Source organism: Polyodon spathula, chromosome 1 (assembly GCF_017654505.1).
Source record: "Polyodon spathula isolate WHYD16114869_AA chromosome 1, ASM1765450v1, whole genome shotgun sequence".
Taxonomy (NCBI): Eukaryota; Metazoa; Chordata; class Actinopteri; order Acipenseriformes; family Polyodontidae; genus Polyodon; species Polyodon spathula.
In genome coordinates, this window is record NC_054534.1 from 69353931 (window position 1) to 69373118 (window position 19188).

Sequence of the window (19188 nt, forward strand, 5' to 3'; positions counted from 1 at the left end):
CTGGATCTTGGCCCCAGGAACTCAGTTTGGACGGTGGTCCTGGTCGTGGAATAAGAGAAACCATGAATTACGCAGCGATCACCACCATCTTAGCAGGTACCAGATAGCTTTCATAGGGCGCCACACCCTCCTCCTTTCAAACATGCCAAACAATTCTGGAACCACTTCGCGTTCAAGAGAAGGCCAGACCCCCAAGAAGCGATCGTGCCTATCAAAACCACAGAGATCCAATAGCAAACTTGTAAGGCGTTGCCATTTTTACAGGTAAGAACACTAATAGAAATCCTGCCATTTGCCTACTTTCATTTAGGATTACGAATGGTCACGTGTGCATATTCTACACTTTCAGGTATAGTGTAACCAATATACACCATTAGGGGAGAAAGTAGCCTATAACCACTGACTATATTTGCATGAAATGGGTTATGTGAAAATGTTGTGGTTTAAGTTATTTTATTAAAGTCCAATAACCAACCTGTAGTCCTAATCTGTGTTCTTCTGGTACCTGTGGTTCAGCTGTTCAGATATACGCTCCTCTGGTAACTAATATGCAGTTTAAATACAGTACGCCTATGTAATTAAATGCATTAATTACTAATATAATCAATATTTTTTCTTAATACTAGAGTGTAGTCCATGAGAACTGTGAGAAGGTAGTGCTGAAGAACAGCCTGTCTTTCGGGAGGTGCAGCTCTATCCATGTTCCCAGAAACAAAGACCATACCTACACCAGCTGTTCCTATTGCGTCCCCACCAAGTTCACCTCGAAGACAGTGGAACTGAACTGCAAGGGTTCAGTCAGCGTTACCAAGCTGGTCATACTGGTGGAAGTGTCAGTGCGAGGCACAGAAAGGCCAACCTCCACAGCTGGGGCGAGTTTAGGCATCTTCACCAACCAAGCAGAAGTGGATTAGCAGTAGAACCTGAACCTATATTCTGTTTGTCACATCGCAGTTCAACTACTGTGCTTAAATGTTCCGTATATTAAGAAATAGATTGTAAACAATGTAAACACAATTTCAAACACCGTTTCAGGTGTTGTATTGAAATTAATTGTAAACTAGGCATTTAATTGCCGTTATATTGATATTATGTAAATTTGTTATTATTGTAAATACTATACACACTTCACTTTCTGTACCCACTGTACTTAAAACTGAATGACAAATAGTTATTTTCCATTTGAAATATCTGTCTGCTTGTGTTCATGGCTTACTGCCATGGTTTGCATTTTGGACCACTACAAAAAAAATGCAAATAAATATTTATGTATTGTAAATCTAAACTGCATACATACTAATTACATTTTGTCATCTCTTTTAAAAAAAAGTTATGTACAGCTGAATTTGAAATAAAATCAATGACAAAAGAGACCTGTGGATCTTCATACAGAGGTCCTTATTTATGTAGCAAGGAGTAAAAGACAAAGGTAGGTTTTCTGAAAAGAATACAACTACTTTAATGGTATAAAACCAAGTAAGAAACAGCTTAGTTGTAAATACAGTAAGTCCTGTTCTTGATGTGTGTTCTTGTTTTCTTGTTAAAATGGTTATTTCAGAAAATATGCCTTTCCACTTATCACTGAATCTGAATCTAAATCTAGATCACATACAAAATAAAGTTTATTATTATTATTATTATTATTATTATTATTATTATTATTATTAATAAATAATAAATATTATTCTCTCTCCTTTTTTTCTTCTCCTTGCTCTGGTTAATGTGCATTTTCATTTGAGAGACACCGGGTGAACTGGGCAACAACGATCCATCTGAATAATTCAATCATTTTTCTAGCATTTTGCGAATCATGTAGTTGAGGATGCCTCCGTTGCGAAAGTAGGCGAGTTCCACGTCCGTGTCAAACCTCATCCGAGCCTTGATGGTCTTCCCTGTGTCCAGCTATGTAAATAAGACCAGAACAGAACACAAGTCACTCCCTTTAAAAGCTAGAGGAATTACTTAGGTGGACTCTTTGCTAGGTATACAATTTTTCAGGGACACTTTGTACTGGAGCTAAATTGTGTTATTCTTTGTGCTGGTGACATCACACCAGTATTCAAAACATCCTGTCATCCTTTTCTATTTCACTTTCCATGGTGGCTGTTAGTAAATGTGAAGCAAGTGCATGTGAAGCTAAACAAAGGACCAAAGAAAACAAAAAAACATAACAAAGACATTTAAAAAATGTCGCACCTCATACTTTCCTGATCTACACGGTCACTTAGTTTCACAGAATTATCTTAGAACTGGTTCGTGAGACAGTGGAAGTCAAAGTTTCAGGACTTATCATGCGAAAAACCTATGTAAGTGTGTGTTTTCTGTTTTTTTTTTACCTTAATATCAACCATCATTCTGGGTGTGAGCTCATCAGGAATGATGATAGTGTAGCGCTCCTGGCCAGTGAGGCCCAGTGATTCTGCAGTGTCTTCAGGGAGGTACTCCAGAGGGATCACTCCCATTCCTACCAGGTTACTGCGATGAATACGCTCATAGCTCTCAGCCAGAACAGCTTTGATTCCCTGAGAGCGAACGAGAGAGAGAGAGAAAAGTTTAAATTAGGCAGATAAGCAGCTATCTAAGTGCTGCACTTATGTCACACTGTAAAGACAGCTAATATTTATGTCTGGAGGTACTTTTTCATAAGATCATTGCCACAAATTGAGCATTTAGCCACATAACTGCACTGTGTGCTATACACAAAATCATTCAGTCCGACCGAGGGAATTGCACTGAAAACAATTCTCTGTATATATGTATACAGTATCTGTAAGGGGACTCAAAGGCTAAGCAAGATTGGATGGGTGAAATCCAAAGAAAAAAAAAAAAGAACATCTAGGAAGGGGTGTCGGTGGCAAAGGTATAGACTACATTCCCCACAAATAATGGGAGAAAAAAAAAAAAAATCTATGCTAACTCAATATTTGAAAAATAGAATTCATAACATAAAAAAATAAGGATAGAATAAAATGTCAAATAATACCATTAGTTCCCTAAACAACATTATGCACCAATTTAATCTCTATTTTTTTTTTTTATTTAAAGTGTCCTACCAGAAGGAATGGTCCTTTTGCTGCCCAGTCTCTTGAGCTACCTGATCCATACTCCTTCCCTGCTAGGATGATAAGAGGAAGGCCAGCCTGTTGGTATCTCTCAGCAGCATCAAACACATCAAGCTGTCAGGAGGAAATAAAACCATTCATGACATTCTACTGTATGCGACACATCACTACATGCTGAATAAAAGAGAAGGTTTTCTCACCGTTTCTCCAGAAGGTAAATGAATGGTTTGTGGCGCTTGTTTGCTCAGGAACTTGTTAAAGAGACGGATATTTGCGAAAGTGCCCCTCGCCATGACTGCATCGTTGCCGCGACGAGACCCATAGGAGTTGAATTCTCGGGATGCAAGACTGCAAGAGGTCAGAGAGAAAAAGATGCTAATGGAAAACGGGACCAAATTCACTAAGAATTTGTTTTTTCCCCCTAAAAGGAAAACGGTAAAAGAAATACCATCTATATTTTCCTAATGTTAAATTTTTTACCTGATTAAAACCCTATTCATTGTGCTCTCTATCACTCGTATTATTGTTCATGTTAGGTCATTAATTAACCATGCAAAAAGACCCTTTTTATCCAAAATCAAAAGCTGAATTTAAAAAATGACCACAATGGCTGCAATTTCTATCCTCCCCAAAACTTTGGTCCAATAGAGATTGTCAGTTTACTAACTCACAGTTGTAGAAGGCAAAAAAATTACAATTTAGAAACTCAGCTTTTAAAATGTTAAAAGGGACATATTTGCTGGAGTAGTTGGCAACTATCTAAGAAGAAACAACAGCAAAAAATAATAGATCACAATAATAATAATAATAATAATAATAATATTGAACCCATAGCTCATAACATTATCATAGCTGTTACTTGCTATTTCTGAAGCATTACCTGACAGACCAGACCTAATGTTACCAGCTGTACATATTTTTCTGCTTACAAAAAAACAGTAAAAGATTATTAAGCATATTCCAAATCTGTTAACAAAAGGTTCAATAAATACTTTTTATTGAAACCCGTCTTACCCTCTGCTAGATAGATAGCGTGCTGCAGGGCTGTTTCTCGCAATATTCCCAGCAGGGGAGATGTGGTCTGTTGTCACAGAGTCTCCCAAGTTTAACAGCACATATGCATCAGTTATCGACTTAGGGGTCTGGAGACCTAAAGTCTGCAAAAGTAAAACTAGGTCGTTAGAAACATTTCAATAAAAACTACTTCAGGAGAAAAAAAAACAACAAAACAAAACAGTTTCTTATTCCCAAAACTATCTCAATGGGGAAAGACAAAACAACAAATTCCAAAACCTGTGGATTAGAGGTAGGAAGGGGATATACCATGTCTGACTCCTGCCTCATGTGTTATTGAACATTCTGACATTAGACACATTTCTGGGAAAACATTTAATGTTATTGAGCCAAACTGATTTGAAGATTTTCAGGTAGCATCCAATAGGCAGAAATATGGGGTATTTTCCAGAAACTGATTTAAAAAACACAACTAAACAGATTTAATCTAATTTAAACAATTAGTTTAGAAAAACACACTAGATTATTTGTTTGTGTTAACTGAAGATGTAAAACTGCCTGATCATCGCATAAGGTTAAGCTAATTTACTAATTAAGTGGTGCCAGAATATTGACGTATGAGAAAATAACATACAGTACTCACAAGATTTTCAAAGAAAGGTGGTGACTTGATGTATGTTGATTTGGGGTCCCAGGTGTACAGCTCATCAGAGGGTGCCTTTAAAGCATTCCAACGTTCATTGGCTGTCTACAGAAAAAGACCGGAAAAAACAATTTCATTAAAGCCCAGATTTTAGCAATGTACTTATTATTTGTATTGTTCACTTTGTCACAAAGAGTAAAAATGCTTTTGCAAAACCAACCCCAGTGTGTTTTTACTGGTGTCCATTTGTGTGCCAGGACATGAGTATAGATTCAATCTAACCATAAAAGGTGCATGTGCATTTTGAGAAGCTGAGAAAATTGTGCAGTTTTCCAGTTTACGGTTGGTCAAAGCAAACCATTTTTGAAATGTAAAAATAAAAGCACAAAATGGGAAGAGATATATAACCAAGACATCGCTTGGGACCAGACAGCTGTGCCAGGTAATAAACATGTTAAAACAACACACCTCACGCCCTTGTGTAACGCTTCGATTTTTTGTTTTCATATCAACAATTATCCTGCCTTAGTTAAGGCGGAGCATATAACTTAGATTTAATTTCTTTTGGGACATTTAGATATTATGATCTCTCTTGAAATGACAAATACTAAATTTTGACCACCAAAAGGGGCCAATCTAGGCCTATATATAGGTCAGTGTCAAACAAAACTTGAGTAAAATGAGTATGTGCCACAACACCCCAAGAACATCAAATGGGTAGGCTCAAGTATGTACTGTCACAACAATATGTGCAGAGATTGGACAAGTGTGGATTTAAAGTAGAACTCAAATGCAATTCCCTCTCCGCCTACAATTAACTTCAGCTGCATACTGAGAACTCTCAAGTAACCCACCTCGATTTTTTTGTAAACCTCCCTGAACATTGCTGGAATGACAAACTGACATTCAACCATTTGGATTTCTTCCCTGGTTGGCCAGATGTCCCTCAAAAAGACTTCTTTTCCTTGGGGGTTGACACCTACAACCACAGACGTATTTTTTGTTATGGTTAATTTGGATTCAACTTTTTTAATACAAACAGTTTGCTCTCGGACACTAAGTCACTACACCGAACACACAGTACCATTCAAATAGGCTCTTAATTAAAACTCAGTATCGATCTACACTCTGCAGCCCAATTCAAGTGTAAATGTGTGAAACAGAAATCTGAATACTACTGGAAGACAACAAGATTTACATTGTGCTCCAACTGTAGAGCCTACACTGCTGCAGAGCAGGCTTCCAGACACTGTCAAACAACAACATTGCCAAACCACAGAGTTACCCAGTGCCCATAGTGTCTAGGCATCTTACCCACAGGCTCTTTGTCAAAGTCTATCTGTACGGTCCCAGCAATGGCATAAGCAATGACCAGTGGAGGAGACGCTAGGTAGTTGGCGCGGGTGTTGGGGTGGACACGCCCTTCAAAGTTCCTGTTTCCAGATAGTATCCCCACAGCCACAAGATCCCCCTATATACACCGATAGATAAAACATATTGAAACACCAATATGTGTTTCCAGAAATTATGAAACCGTAAGAATAAAACTAAATATTGGATTATATACTTTTTTTTTTTTTTTTTTTTTAATGTTTTTTAATTTATAAAAGAATGAACATTAACAACAATGAATGTTATAAAGCTAGTGACAAGCAATTCAGGAGGCTAATTTAAGATGTTGTTAGATTTGAAAATATTAACAGATTGTTTTTCTTTCACAGAAACTGCATTTTGGTTTAAAAGGCCTTTATAGAAAGCGTTTGCAGGTTGAAAACTTTCATTTATTTGTTTTTATTGTATTTGTTACAAATTTACCTTAGTAATGGCTTCCACAACTGGGTCTGGGATAGGCCCGCTGTTTCCAATACATGTCATGCAGCCATAGCCGACCACTTCAAATCTGTTGGGGAGGGTGAAAAATACAACGGGCAGTCACAGAGGGATGTTATTTGAGCTTTTGCAAGGCCATTTGGGAAACATCTGTCATTTGTGTTTTCCAAAGGGTGGAATTATAAATTTTTTTTTTTTCAAGCAAACGCACATATCATCACACAAATTTTAGCTTTAGTCACAAGATGTGCAGACATGAAATTAAACTAAAACATAATATTTCCACAAATTTAAATTATCTTCTACAGAGACAGACTCCCATAAATCTCAGCTGGTACACACTGTTCCATTTCGCAGTCAAATTTGTAATTATCAGGATTTAAGGGCAGTGGTCAGCATAAAAAAAAAAGATCAAATACAAAGGATCAATCTGGAAAAGCTATACATAAGTGCATTTTGGCTTTCAGTCCTTTTATAGACTAAACTCTGGTAGAGGTTTATTAATTAGATAAAGTGAATAATTCACAAGTACAAATACCCCAGCTGTGAGAGGAAAGGCATCACTCCGCTCTTTTTCAGGTAGTGAGTGACAACCCCACTTCCAGGCGACAGGCTGGTTTTCACATAAGGCTTCACACTGAGTCCTGCTTCAACGGCCTTCTTAGCCAACAATCCTTAAAAAGAAAAAATATATATTTAAAATCACTACAAGCAGCTTCTGACTCTTATTGATACTTACATCTTTTTGTCAGGGTCTTCTGACATTCTAGTATGTATGTATTGGTTTTAAAAATGTTTCTTGTCACTTAAAAAAGGGGTTTTAAAAAAAAAAACATGTTTCAATCCAAGGTATTGAAAATTAGAAGACAAAATTAACTAGCAATTTCAAATATTAAAATTTATTTTTATTTTTATTTTTATTGCAAAAGCTGTTGATCTGCTTTTACTTGTTTCCCCTCTAGTAGCCCTGCTAAGTTAATAGTTTCTTGTAATACCAATTTGAGTATTTTTATAATTGTTTTGTGGTATAAAATTTTGGTGCTGAATGGGAAATTATGAGCGTTTAAAACAATGGGCACGTGAAATGGGGATGGATACCTGCGCCCAGCATGACGGATGGGTTGCTGGTGTTGGTACAGCTGGTGATGGCTGCTATCACCACAGACCCATGGGAGAGGACAAACTCCTGGTCTTTGTATTTAAAATTGACTTTGGCTGCATGGCGTTCAGGTGGGATTTGGAAACCTTTAAATCCTTGCTACAAAAAAAAAAAAAAAAAAAAAAAAAAAAAAAGATAAAACATTATTATTCTATTAGAAATAAGTTCTCCCTTGTTATTTCAATATCTGACTTGCACTAATATAGGGTAAATTCATTAAAAAGGACAGAAATTTGCTGTAAACATATCTTAACTGTGAATTAAACAAATTTATGACTCGTCAATCTGGGAATAACAAGGGTGTACTGCATATATTTCTGTGAAATGTTCCAACTTTAAAATCCCTAAAAAACAACCATAAAAAATGTGACTGTTTGGCGGTACTATATGTGAAGGCATTATTGAGAACAGTGTTCATTTGTTAATTAGCTTACTACGGCTGACAGGTCAGTTGTCTTGAAATTAACTGTCCTGAATGTTTAAATTCAATACTGTAGATCTCTGGGCAAGATAGGTGGGCCACATATAGTGATGGAACAGACAACTTGAAAATTAGAAATGAATATTTCACAAAAAAAGGTTTTAAAAACATTTACAGTTCTGACTAGCATCTCACTGGAAGAACAAGTGTTATGTTAAATGGAACGTCCAACCTATTAATCATTTGTCAGCCGTCACATAGCTGTTTGATAGAAGAGGGTGGGTGTTTAACAAAACGATAAATGACAGCCACCAAATAAATAAACACTAGTTGTGTGTGAATAGCTATTTAGCCCACTAACAAGGACGTCTGTGGTCACGGTTAGTCATCACAATTGTACTACAGGTTTTTCCATTTGTATGGAGCTGGTTAAAAAAGTAGTTTGACAGAAAAAAAAGTTATACACTAACTGTAAACAATGCCAACACAATAGCTATTAATAATACAAAGTAAATAGTGGACAGCACAATGCTTTTACATTTACAATTGTCTAGATTATATTTCTACCAATTTGTTTATTTTGGGGTTGTTTTACCTCCTTGACAGCTCTGTTTTTTTTTTCTTGTTTGCTTGCTTTATCTTGGAAAAACACACAGGTGTTCTTCTTAGTGATTACAGCACTTACTCCAGATTCTTACCTTTGTACCTAAACAGCTTTCAAAATCTTTCTTCATTTCAGAAATAACTACTTTATCCTGGGGTCGTTTGGGGCCACTGCAGCAGGGGACTACAGTGCCGAGGTCCAACTCCACCACCTGGAGGAAAACAAGGAAGATAAAATAAGGATCTGTTTGGACGCTTCAAAAGGTATAAATTATTTTTAAATTAAACTGTACATAAAGTATTCATGATTTATTCCATTTGTTGTTGTTTTTTTTGTTTTGTTTTTTTTCTGTAAAGTGACAAGGAAAGTTTTTGAAGCTCTCATGGCAGCAACACCATTTGGTTCAAACGTACATTGCGATTATAAGAGTAACAGCATCACTTGCAAGAAAGTAACATAGCTGGTACAATGACCAAATGTTAAAACTAGATTTTACCTTTGGAGGCCTGTATTTGAATCCTTTGAAACAATTTCACTGGTTTCAAGAATCACAAAACCAAACAATTCATCACGATTAGGTGGCTTCACAGGCAGATTGAAAAAGAGAGACCCAGGACAGGAGAGGCATGAACTGCTTACTTGGGCTCTCCAGGGAATGCTATGGAGAAGCTCGCATTGACGTGTCATATCAGAATCAATGCAACAGGAAGCACCTTTAGCAGTTTAACAGCAGTACCTGGGTAAAGTCGGGGTCCTGAGAAGAGTCGGTGAAGTCTCTGAACATCCCGACCGCTTTGAGATACCTGGTAATGTAACTTAGCTTGTCTTTGTCTCTTCCTGAAGCAAAATAATAATAAAAAAAAAAACCATTACAGCTTATTCATTAAATCATTACTATATAACGGTTTTTACTAAAATGCCATTTTCTACCACATAAGGTCACTGTTCACCACAGGTCCCAGGGATATAGTGATATTTTGGCTCATACAGTTTAAAAGTGTCACAAGACAAATAAATATTACTAAAAAATGCTACTCGACTCTACAAAAGGTGAAAGATATCTCTAAAAGTAAACGAACCTATTTCACATGGCAGAAGCGTGCTTACTGTACTTGACTTCAATGCTTTCTGAATACAGTCCCTAATCATCTTATTTTTTTAGTCCTGCAGACATACTTGAGGGAAGAGTACGGGATTACAAAACATTCAGAGAATTTGGAATACTCAAATTCCTACCATTTCCAATTGAATTATATAAGACAGCAGCAGTGAGGCACAGTTATAGTATATGTCTCTCAGTCCTCACCTGTTTGCTCCAGATACTTCATGCTGATGTGGTCAACTGGGAAGAAGGCTGCAGTCGCTCCATACTCTGGACACATGTTAGCAATGGTGGCTCTGTCAGCGATAGAGAGCCGAGACACTCCGGGCCCAAAGAACTCCACAAATTTACCAACCACGCCAACCTGTCGCAGATGCTGCAGGGAAAGAGCAACCATTTCAACATGAGCAACATGTATAATTCTTTAGTAGATGTGTGATCAACACTAATTTTCAAACTATACACCAGATTACAACACAAATGACAGAAAAAAATGAATTGGTTGAGAAAAAAAAAGTGTTATAGGGGTACGTAAAGGTGGAAATGCACTGGATGAAACTGGTTACAATGTTTGTAGACTGGACATCTCACAACTGTCCTGTATATTGGATGTTAAACAAAATACACTAATACAAAAATAAAAATTCTACGACACTGTAAATAAATAAAATGTATGTGTGTCTATATAAGTTCCTACCTTGGTGACGGTTAAGACAATGTCAGTCGACGTGACCAATGGGTCAATGGTTCCCAACAGCTTGTACCCGACTACTTCAGGAAGCACCATGCTGATTGGCTGCCCCAACATCACTGCCTCAGCTTCGATGCCACCCACACCTAAACGTTTACAGAAGGATACATGGCTGCGCATTATTTAGAGAACAGACCGCTCAGGTATATCCAACTGTAACAATAGTATTCACCAATCAGTTCTGGTTGCATCTTACAAGTGCCATCAAGGATTTCATGATCACACATTTTTGTATAAATGGAAGAAAAAGTTGGATGCATTAGGTAAGCCTCGGTCTGGTTATTTTGAAATTTTATCTGGTACTGTCCTTTTGTTTTTTTTTCTCAGGCACAGTTGGAGTAACATGACTTTTCACATCATCATCTAAAATATATATTGAAAAAAGGAAAAATACCAGGTATGGTAACAGACATAATTCAAATATAATTTTGATATAACACAAATTGCACCATGAGTGCAGATTAAATATGCTGGTTTTATGAGAAAGTAAATGATTTTGGTAGGTTTTAGCGATGAGTTCTGATCAACACAGTGTATTGTAAAAGTCTGAGAAATGTTTTTACCCCAGCCTAGAACACCAAGTCCGTCAATCATGGTTGTGTGCGAGTCAGTACCCACAACGCTGTCTGGGTAATAGAAGCCATCCTGTTCAAACACCACCCTCGCCAGGTACTCCAAATTCACCTGGTGAATGATTCCTGATCCGGGGGGAATAATCCTCATATTGCGGAAAGCTTTAGATCCCCACTAGACATCAAGCAGAATCACAAAATTACACAACTGGGCCTCAAACTCACACTATTCAAGGCAATTGCAGCTTTACAGAAAAATGCCTTATTTTAATAAGCAAAAAGCTACCTTTAAAAACTCAAATCTCTCTTTGTTTCTTTCAAACTCCAACTCCTCATTCTTCTGTAAACTTTCAGCCCTGCAAAATAATATAGATTTTGTTTTTATATTCAAGCAGAAGTTTCAAATAAGATGCTCATGACAACATAGACCAGTTTCTGAAAACGTATCACAACAGAAATCTCCCACAACCCACATGACCCTGGTTTGGATTAACGAGCTCCCTTTTCAGCGAGGAATCTCTAGGGACCTTTGGAGGAGACACACATTTCAACCTTGCTTTCTAACTAGCAATTTTCCATCCTGCCCGGGTAAAGTTAGAGGAATAAATAAATAAAAGTATTCACGAAACCTTTGGATTTAACCCTACTGTTTTTATTCTTCAGCATTTCCGATAACTGTACATGGACCAATTAATGTTGGCTAATTAGCATAGCTCACAGACAGCACTAGCAAACAACTGCTAATTTGTTGATGCGTTATTTAATGTTTGCACTTGAATTCAACTTTAAACAGATCTTTGTTTCTCCTGTAAAGCCTCCAAATCTAGATATGCCTAGTTATGCTTGTCAGCCACTGCTGATAATTGAAACGCCTCACTTCCTGTCCTTTTGCTTCCCAGTTGACCCTGTTTTATCACAAGATTGGGGCCCAGCATGAAAGGAGACCCTTATCTGAAGGAGAATGTTGTTAGTCGAAACAGGGACTTTAGTCACGTAGAGTTTTGAAACAAACACTAAATATAAAATCAACAAATTCTGTAACTTTAACCTTTTATACACACACTGTATTACTGTCACCAAACATTACAGGCTAAGGTAATGCAAAGCTGTTGTAAGCACACTCCTTATGTCTTGACTTTAATTTATATATTCTATTATGTGTGTTCTGTATTATTCTCTACAATTAAATATGTACAGCTGTATGAGAGAATTTACCATATGTGATTTCTGTTTTTGACATTAGTTTTATTAATTTATTTTTGAATCTCAAAGCGAGGCATGCTTAATTTGTGTTTTAAAGGTCATGGATAACCGTATACTTACTTCCTGTTGAAATCCACTTGGATGGAGTGGTCAATCACTAAGTCAGCCGGACACACAGGATTGATCTTCCCTGGATCTCCTCCTAACTTTTTAACAGCATCTCGCATGGCTGCAAAGTCCACCACGGCAGGCACCCCACTGAAAGTAGAAAAAAAAAAAATAATAATAATTTTACTCCCTGTCCAGCTAGCCACCTGACATTTCCAAGCAGTTACAGAACATGCTCCAGTTCGCAGTCTGCTACACTCACGTGAAATCCTGCAGGATGACCCTCGCAGGTCTGAAGGGCACTTCCACACTCTGCTGCTGCGTCACTTTCCAGTTCAGGATGCTCTCAACATCCTCTTTCCTCACTAGAAACTCGTCGCAGTTTCGGACAGCAGCTTCCAAAAGCACCCGGACGGAGAATGGGAGGCGGCCTGGAGAAAGCAGCCTGTGTCAGTAGCATCGATACAGTAACTCCTCTCAATTAGGTGGATTTTAAAACATGAATGGAATGGGTGATATATATATATATATATATATATATATATATAACACACACACACACACACACACACACACACACACACTAGATGCTGGTTATTAGCAACCGTGATAAAGGCAACATTTGGTTATTAACAACTTTTTCCCAGGAACCAATCCCGCCCCATAGACTTTAATGTTAATGGAATTCTGATATAAGCAACTGCACGCTGCTTATTGACAACTTTATTACTAGTTGCCAGTGCTACAGAGCGCACTTGCATGATTTATGCGCATACCTCATGCAGCTTTTATAACACACTGACTTCACAACTGCTGATTTCTGGTAGACTCGTGTAGAATCGTGGCTTTGAAACTGGGTATGAAGCTGCGTGCAAAATTCAGATGGATTTACAGCAGGAGATGGTACATTGTAAAAAGCAGACAATGTTGGACAATTTATTTTTGTTTATGTTTGCTTTGCTCATTGTAAGGACAATTGTAGTACATTGTTGTGTAGAATTGTTTAAGCCTACTCCCTTTTTATGTTTTACACTCACTATAGGCCACCTTTTGTTGACTAGTTTCGATTTTTGTTATTCTGGTAGACCAATAAAATTGCACAAACCGGGCTTATTGTATTTATTTGTGTGATTCCCGCTTGTCTGCCTGGTGTTCTGCCTGTGCAGTCAAACTCCCAGAAAAGGGAGGATTACTGTAAGAAATGCATTACAGATGCCAGTAGTACCATAAAAAAAAACACACTTTGTCACCAGTATAATGAACAATTTACTGTATCTTACCATATCTGGGATCTCCCAACTTGCACAGATTGTAGAACTTCTTTTCTGGCTCCTTGGGGTCCAGGGGCTCTACAAGGTGTGCATACGGGTTGCTTATGGTTTGAGGCATCCCTTTCTTTCACCTGAAGGAATTGGGAAACATATCAAACCACACAGAACAATAACCGGATTAACTGCAGGTGAAATATCACTACCACCAGCTTACTACATAACCTCCACATTCACAAACCATTAACATTCAATCTGGTTTAAACAAAGCACAACTAAATTTAAACCATGAATAAAACCTGGTTGCTTAGAAACAAACATCTGCCATGTCGTTATGCCATACACTAGGTTGATAATAAAACAGCGCGCCTTGAAAATTGCCACTGAAGTAGAAAACGTGAGTGCACTGAAGCTGCAGGTCTTCACATGTGAAATTTTATTTATATTCCCACTACCTACATATACTGGTAACAGGGATGGAAATAAGACCACCACACTACACAGCTGTTTGATCCTTTCATGGCTGTACTAGGACTTTAATCAGACACACCTGAGCTTGCCACCTACTGGGGCTGATCAAGCCTGCATCAAAAGCTGGAATAGGTGAAACTGCTATGCATTAGGAGTCTTAATTCCATCCATGTTGGTACATACAAATTTACAGCAGGTAAAGATGCATACACTGGTACAGCCAATGAAAACATTTCTCCAAGATATTACTGTACATGCTCTACTTCACAGCATCTTATATATATATTTTTTGCTTTGGTGCTGCAATTCTTGTAAACATGCAAACAAACCAGAGGCTGTGAGAGACGCCTCTGTATTCGGTCTCTATTTAACTTAAAGCTCTTGATAAACTGCCAGAATCTCCAACTGTGGTACGCGCCACTTTGAAAGCTGCGTGATCACAGATAGCAAGAGGCCATCCGGGAAAAGAAGATTTTTATAGCATAGTTTATTTTGGGATGTTGTGAAAGAAAATAAAAATCTAAAATGAGAAGGAAAAGATCCAAATCAGAATTTAAAAAAAAAAAAAAAAAAAAAAAAAAAAAAGTCCTTTGTAGAACAAACTGTAGAGTAGGTTAGTCTCACTGGCACCATTCATGTTACCTTCCTTTGAAAAGAGAACAAATAAAACAGTTTGGCGACAGCCTTATTTCTTCATACAGTGGAATGTAAAATATTAAGTGTCTCAAATTAAAATAATAATTTGTCTAAAACAATTACTTTTGACCACATATGTTTTGTCAAAACCAAATACAGCCCTCCCCCTTTAAGGCTGTAGACAGCAGCTTTATAACAAAAATAAAAGTGCTAAGTGTAATGGCATCATGGGGCAAACAGATTATCAACCATGATATTTTGAATTTGTTTTTAGTTTTTTTCTGGACTGGATCAGTCAGGCTGCTTGAAAGGCATTCCCAGGGATTGAAACAGGACTTCCACTGCGTAGCAGTTTGATCCATTCCTGGTTTTACCAATCCGAGTAACAGAACACATCTGAGCTTGTTACCTACACTGGGGCTGATCAAGCTTGTGTAAAACCTGCAATGGGTGAAATTGTTATTAATATCAGTCTTATTTCCATCCCTGTATTTCCCTGTACAATGCAGGTTTCAAGTCTCATTAGACCCACAGGATAAAGACCATCATAATCAGAACCGGATTAGCTGAGGTGGAGAAATAGTGAACGTACTACCGAGGAGATTACTACTGCAAAAATACATTTTGCAGCAATCTGCACACAAGCATTGCCAATTGTCCAGTTTGTCTATCGTTTAATAACGTTATCTGTCAGGGTACACTGGGCGCCATTTTCCAATGTACTGCAATAAAGCATGACTGACTTAAAGTTGTAACACTGAATTACAATATTTTAACTTCAATGCAGGGGCATTTTCAACACTACCTAATAAGGGGAAGTGGAATAGCCAGCCCAATATTCTTACCCCACTGAACTACTTTGACACTGCAATACATTTCTCTAGGGAAACTATGCAGTACTGCTTAATGATGGGAATTTTGAACAGTTTCCTATTCGAATACACAGGGGCCAGCATTTTCATGTATTTGAATACCCAAAATAAAGAATAAAAGGCAAATCCGTATGTGTACTACAGCTGACAGCATACAAAGTGTAAGCCGCTAAATGATGAGTAGGAATGTTTTCTTTTTTCAATTTCTGTCTGCTGTTGCGTTGCCAGTGGCATTATCCCGACATTGACGAAATGTAAGCTGTCCCTATCAATCCCTGTTTATCATCCTTTCTCATCTCAATGATTGTATTGTAACGACACAAACGCACAAAAAGTGTGTCAAGGAAGAAAGACCAATTATGCGAGAGACTGAGCTATTTATATATGTAATGTAAAAATAATAATTATAGGTTATAATATATACAGTGATTATGCATTACATCACCACCAATCAGTTCGTTGCATTGTGAATTCTAACGCTGTTGCTTTCATACTGGGCGACTTTGAGGGAAACGCATTACAGTTCCCCCTCAGTCAAGCCGAGACCACCCTTTCAAGTGAATCCTAGTCCTCTTCTTTACTGCGCACTCTGATGCGAAACTAATATTTCTGATGTTTCACACCTGCACAAACTAACCGAGCTTAGGCGTCAACTTAACTCTAGTGCGAATTATCCTCTCAAAACAAACTATGCGTGAAAGGACCCAAGAACAAATGCCCTCTAACCAGGGATCTATTACTTAAATATATCTACCTTTGCTTCTTTCACTATCCTGTACTGGCATAAATTATAGTAATTTACAACACATAACACGGTAAAAACAGTTCATAAACGGGGAGGGACTCCTGTAATCTCTGACAACATTCATCTATAGGTTAAAAAGTAGTTTAGTCATTCACACCAACAGTTTATTGGATTATATCCAAATGCAACCATAATAGCTTTAAAAGAAGAAAAAGTCAGTAATGTTCATGTAGAGGACCTGATTACAGTGATCCACATTTAGAAGGAGAAACCTATAAAATGCATTACTTTTATATTAGATTACTAAACTGCCAATAACAACAATGTATAGCTAACCACAGAGATCATTTAATTTCTTGTAAACTGACAATACCAACAATATCATATTTTAGATGTTTCTTACCAATTATCAAGCACTTCTGCACAGCTTAACAATAATCTTGAGCAATGAAAATTTCTGTATCCAGTCTAGACAGATAGTGACTCTGAAGCAATCATCACGTGTTTTTCTATTTACTCAGTACATTACTGTAACATCAATTTAATTGGCCTAAATCTCTCAGTGAGTCTCAGGCGATTACACCCCTTCACCTTAAATGAAACCTCCAGCAGAAACCATTGGCTGCTTTTCTCTATCCATGCAAGTTTTGACATAGGCCTAGTGCCCCAAACTGTTTTAAAAAGTAGTCTTTTCAGAAGAGTGTTACCTTACATTGAAAATAATGAATGAGGGTTGTGTAGATTCTCAAAAAAATAATAAATAAATAAATATCAGCATATCAAAGTCGTCTTATTTTTGAACCCTGAACTTGTGCAGTTATTGTAAATGGATCAGAGACTTCATTTAACCTGATCAGTCAAAATATGGTCATTAATACCTGGCAATGGGTTTATATTGCAAATACTGTGTTTTTTCACTTTCTGATTTGCTGCCCTAGATCAGCAAACTTTCTATGCAGCTCAAAAGCCAATCCAATTAACACCCTTTGAATTCAAAAGAAACTTAACTTGCAGTAGTTTTTCAACAGATGCGGCTGGCTTTAACAACTATCCAGCCACCTCGTTGGTCTAGTATTATTATTAAATACGTCTGTAGGCCATCTTCTGTGACCAAACGTGTGTGTGTGTGTGTGTGTATTATATATATATATATATATATATATATATATATATATATATATATATATATATATATATATATATATATAAATAAACACTTATTTTTATATACTTGTTATATTAAGATACAATGGATAAATTTGTTAAACTAATAAAATAATATTTGAAAATCAATAACTTTCGAGGTAATTACAAATCTGGTATGTTTACCTGGCAAAGCTAACGTAGACGATTCACAGATTCATTGTGGACTTTACCCGCAAAGCATGTCTGTTTTCGTTCTGCGTAGTTACACGGTTTTCTGCTGTATTACCAAATCAGCAAATAACTAAGTATTAATCGCTACTCTTGTCCCGTGGTGGACTAAAACTTGAATTGCCGTAAAATTTAAACTTCTATCGTTTCGTTTGAAATCTAAATGAACAACTTTTTTTAGGAACCTGGTAAAGAAAGACCTGTTGTATTTGCTATAGATTACTATGCTGGTGGTGTATAAAAATAAAACAAATAAATAAATTAATTAATAAAATCAAGTTCAAGTTCACAGACCTATGTTATTGTACAATTAATCAATGAAATAAAAATAAAAGGCGCAGTCATTTTTACATGTACACACACGTATATATATATATATATATATATATATATATATATATATATGTGTGTGTGTGTGTGTGTGTGTGTGTGTGTGTGTGTATATATATATCAGAAACTAATTTGACATTTAATATATCGTGTAGGTAACTTCTGTTACTCTCAGGCCTACTTTTTATTTCAAAATCAATCATAACAACTTGTTAAAACACACAGTATTATTCTGCTTCGTGAAACTAGAACCACTTCTCCATAGAGTCCAATAACAGCAGTTTACTATTTCTTTTTTTTTTTTTTTTAATGTTTTCATGTTTAAAATAATCTCACATTGTCAACACTTACCAGCGACTGTCTGCTTGTTTTCTATCAGGCGACTTCTGAGTGGTGCACAACACACACAGTCGGTTTCTTTCTATACGCAGTAATACGGTAAAGGGGCAAATCGAATATTTTAAAGGGGCAGTGTCCCACTGTCTAACTTCTTGAATAAGACATGAACAATGTGCGTAAATTAATTGAAATAAAAACATTTTTAAAAATGCAGTCTTATCGTTTACAGAAGTAGTCACTCACGAATATTACATCACCTTATAATTTTTTCCGCCATAATTCACCATCAAAAAAAGGTCTGGACTTTTACAAAGTCCCCTGCAAGCTTCGATCCCATTGCTGAACCTATATTCTAAATAATGTGGTAATGATTCAGCTAATACTGCTATAGACACAAAAGCTCAGCTGTAGCTCTTACGATTTTATGGAACAGCGGATGGTGAAACTCTACCAAAGTTCAACGCTAATGTAACGTTTACACTCAATTCTTTTCCAGATGAGTCACAGAAGTTATTAATTGAGTGAGGGTAACACTTTACATAAAAGTTATACCCTCTGAATTTGCTGGACATTATGTTATCTTATTATTACGCAATGATGTATATCTAATTACATTGTATTAGTGTCTCTGCACTCGTGGATATTTTGCATGTTTGCAAGGCTTGCTCAATGTAAATAGAAATA

General features: G+C 36.8%; 1 protein-coding gene across 2 annotated transcripts; it reads right to left on the reverse strand.

The window, feature by feature from the left end:
• Positions 1–1439: 1439 nt before the first annotated feature.
• Positions 1440–18603, reverse strand: aco1 (aconitase 1, soluble). 2 transcript variants are annotated; one of them, XM_041260727.1, is made up of 21 exons: positions 18517–18603; positions 13750–13871; positions 12732–12900; positions 12482–12619; positions 11445–11514; positions 11150–11333; positions 10533–10672; positions 10040–10211; positions 9470–9570; positions 8828–8944; positions 7648–7807; positions 7088–7223; positions 6535–6619; positions 6034–6190; positions 5574–5698; positions 4720–4824; positions 4077–4219; positions 3263–3410; positions 3054–3176; positions 2337–2522; positions 1440–1902 (listed from the first exon to the last, which is right to left on the reverse strand). In XM_041260727.1, the coding sequence occupies exons 2-21, from the start codon at positions 13856–13858 to the stop codon at positions 1786–1788; spliced, it is 2685 nt and encodes an 894-aa protein (XP_041116661.1). In that variant the 5' UTR covers positions 13859–13871; positions 18517–18603; the 3' UTR covers positions 1440–1785. The 2 variants fall into 2 exon arrangements, with proteins under 2 accessions (XP_041116661.1, XP_041116671.1); XM_041260737.1 differs by lacking the exon at positions 18517–18603 and adding an exon at positions 16865–16880.
• Between the last annotated feature and the right edge of the window lie 585 nt (positions 18604–19188).

Coding starts and splice junctions, on each gene's coding strand:
- aco1 (XM_041260727.1), bottom strand. CDS start 13,858: ATGCCTCAAACCATAAGCAACCCGTATGCACACCTTGTAGAGCCCCTG. Junction 7,224..7,647: donor ATCCGTCATGCTGGGCGCAG/GTATCCATCCCC, acceptor TTTCTTTTTAAG/GATTGTTGGCTAAGAAGGCC. Junction 4,825..5,573: donor AGGTTTACAAAAAAATCGAG/GTGGGTTACTTG, acceptor CTTTTTCTGTAG/ACAGCCAATGAACGTTGGAA.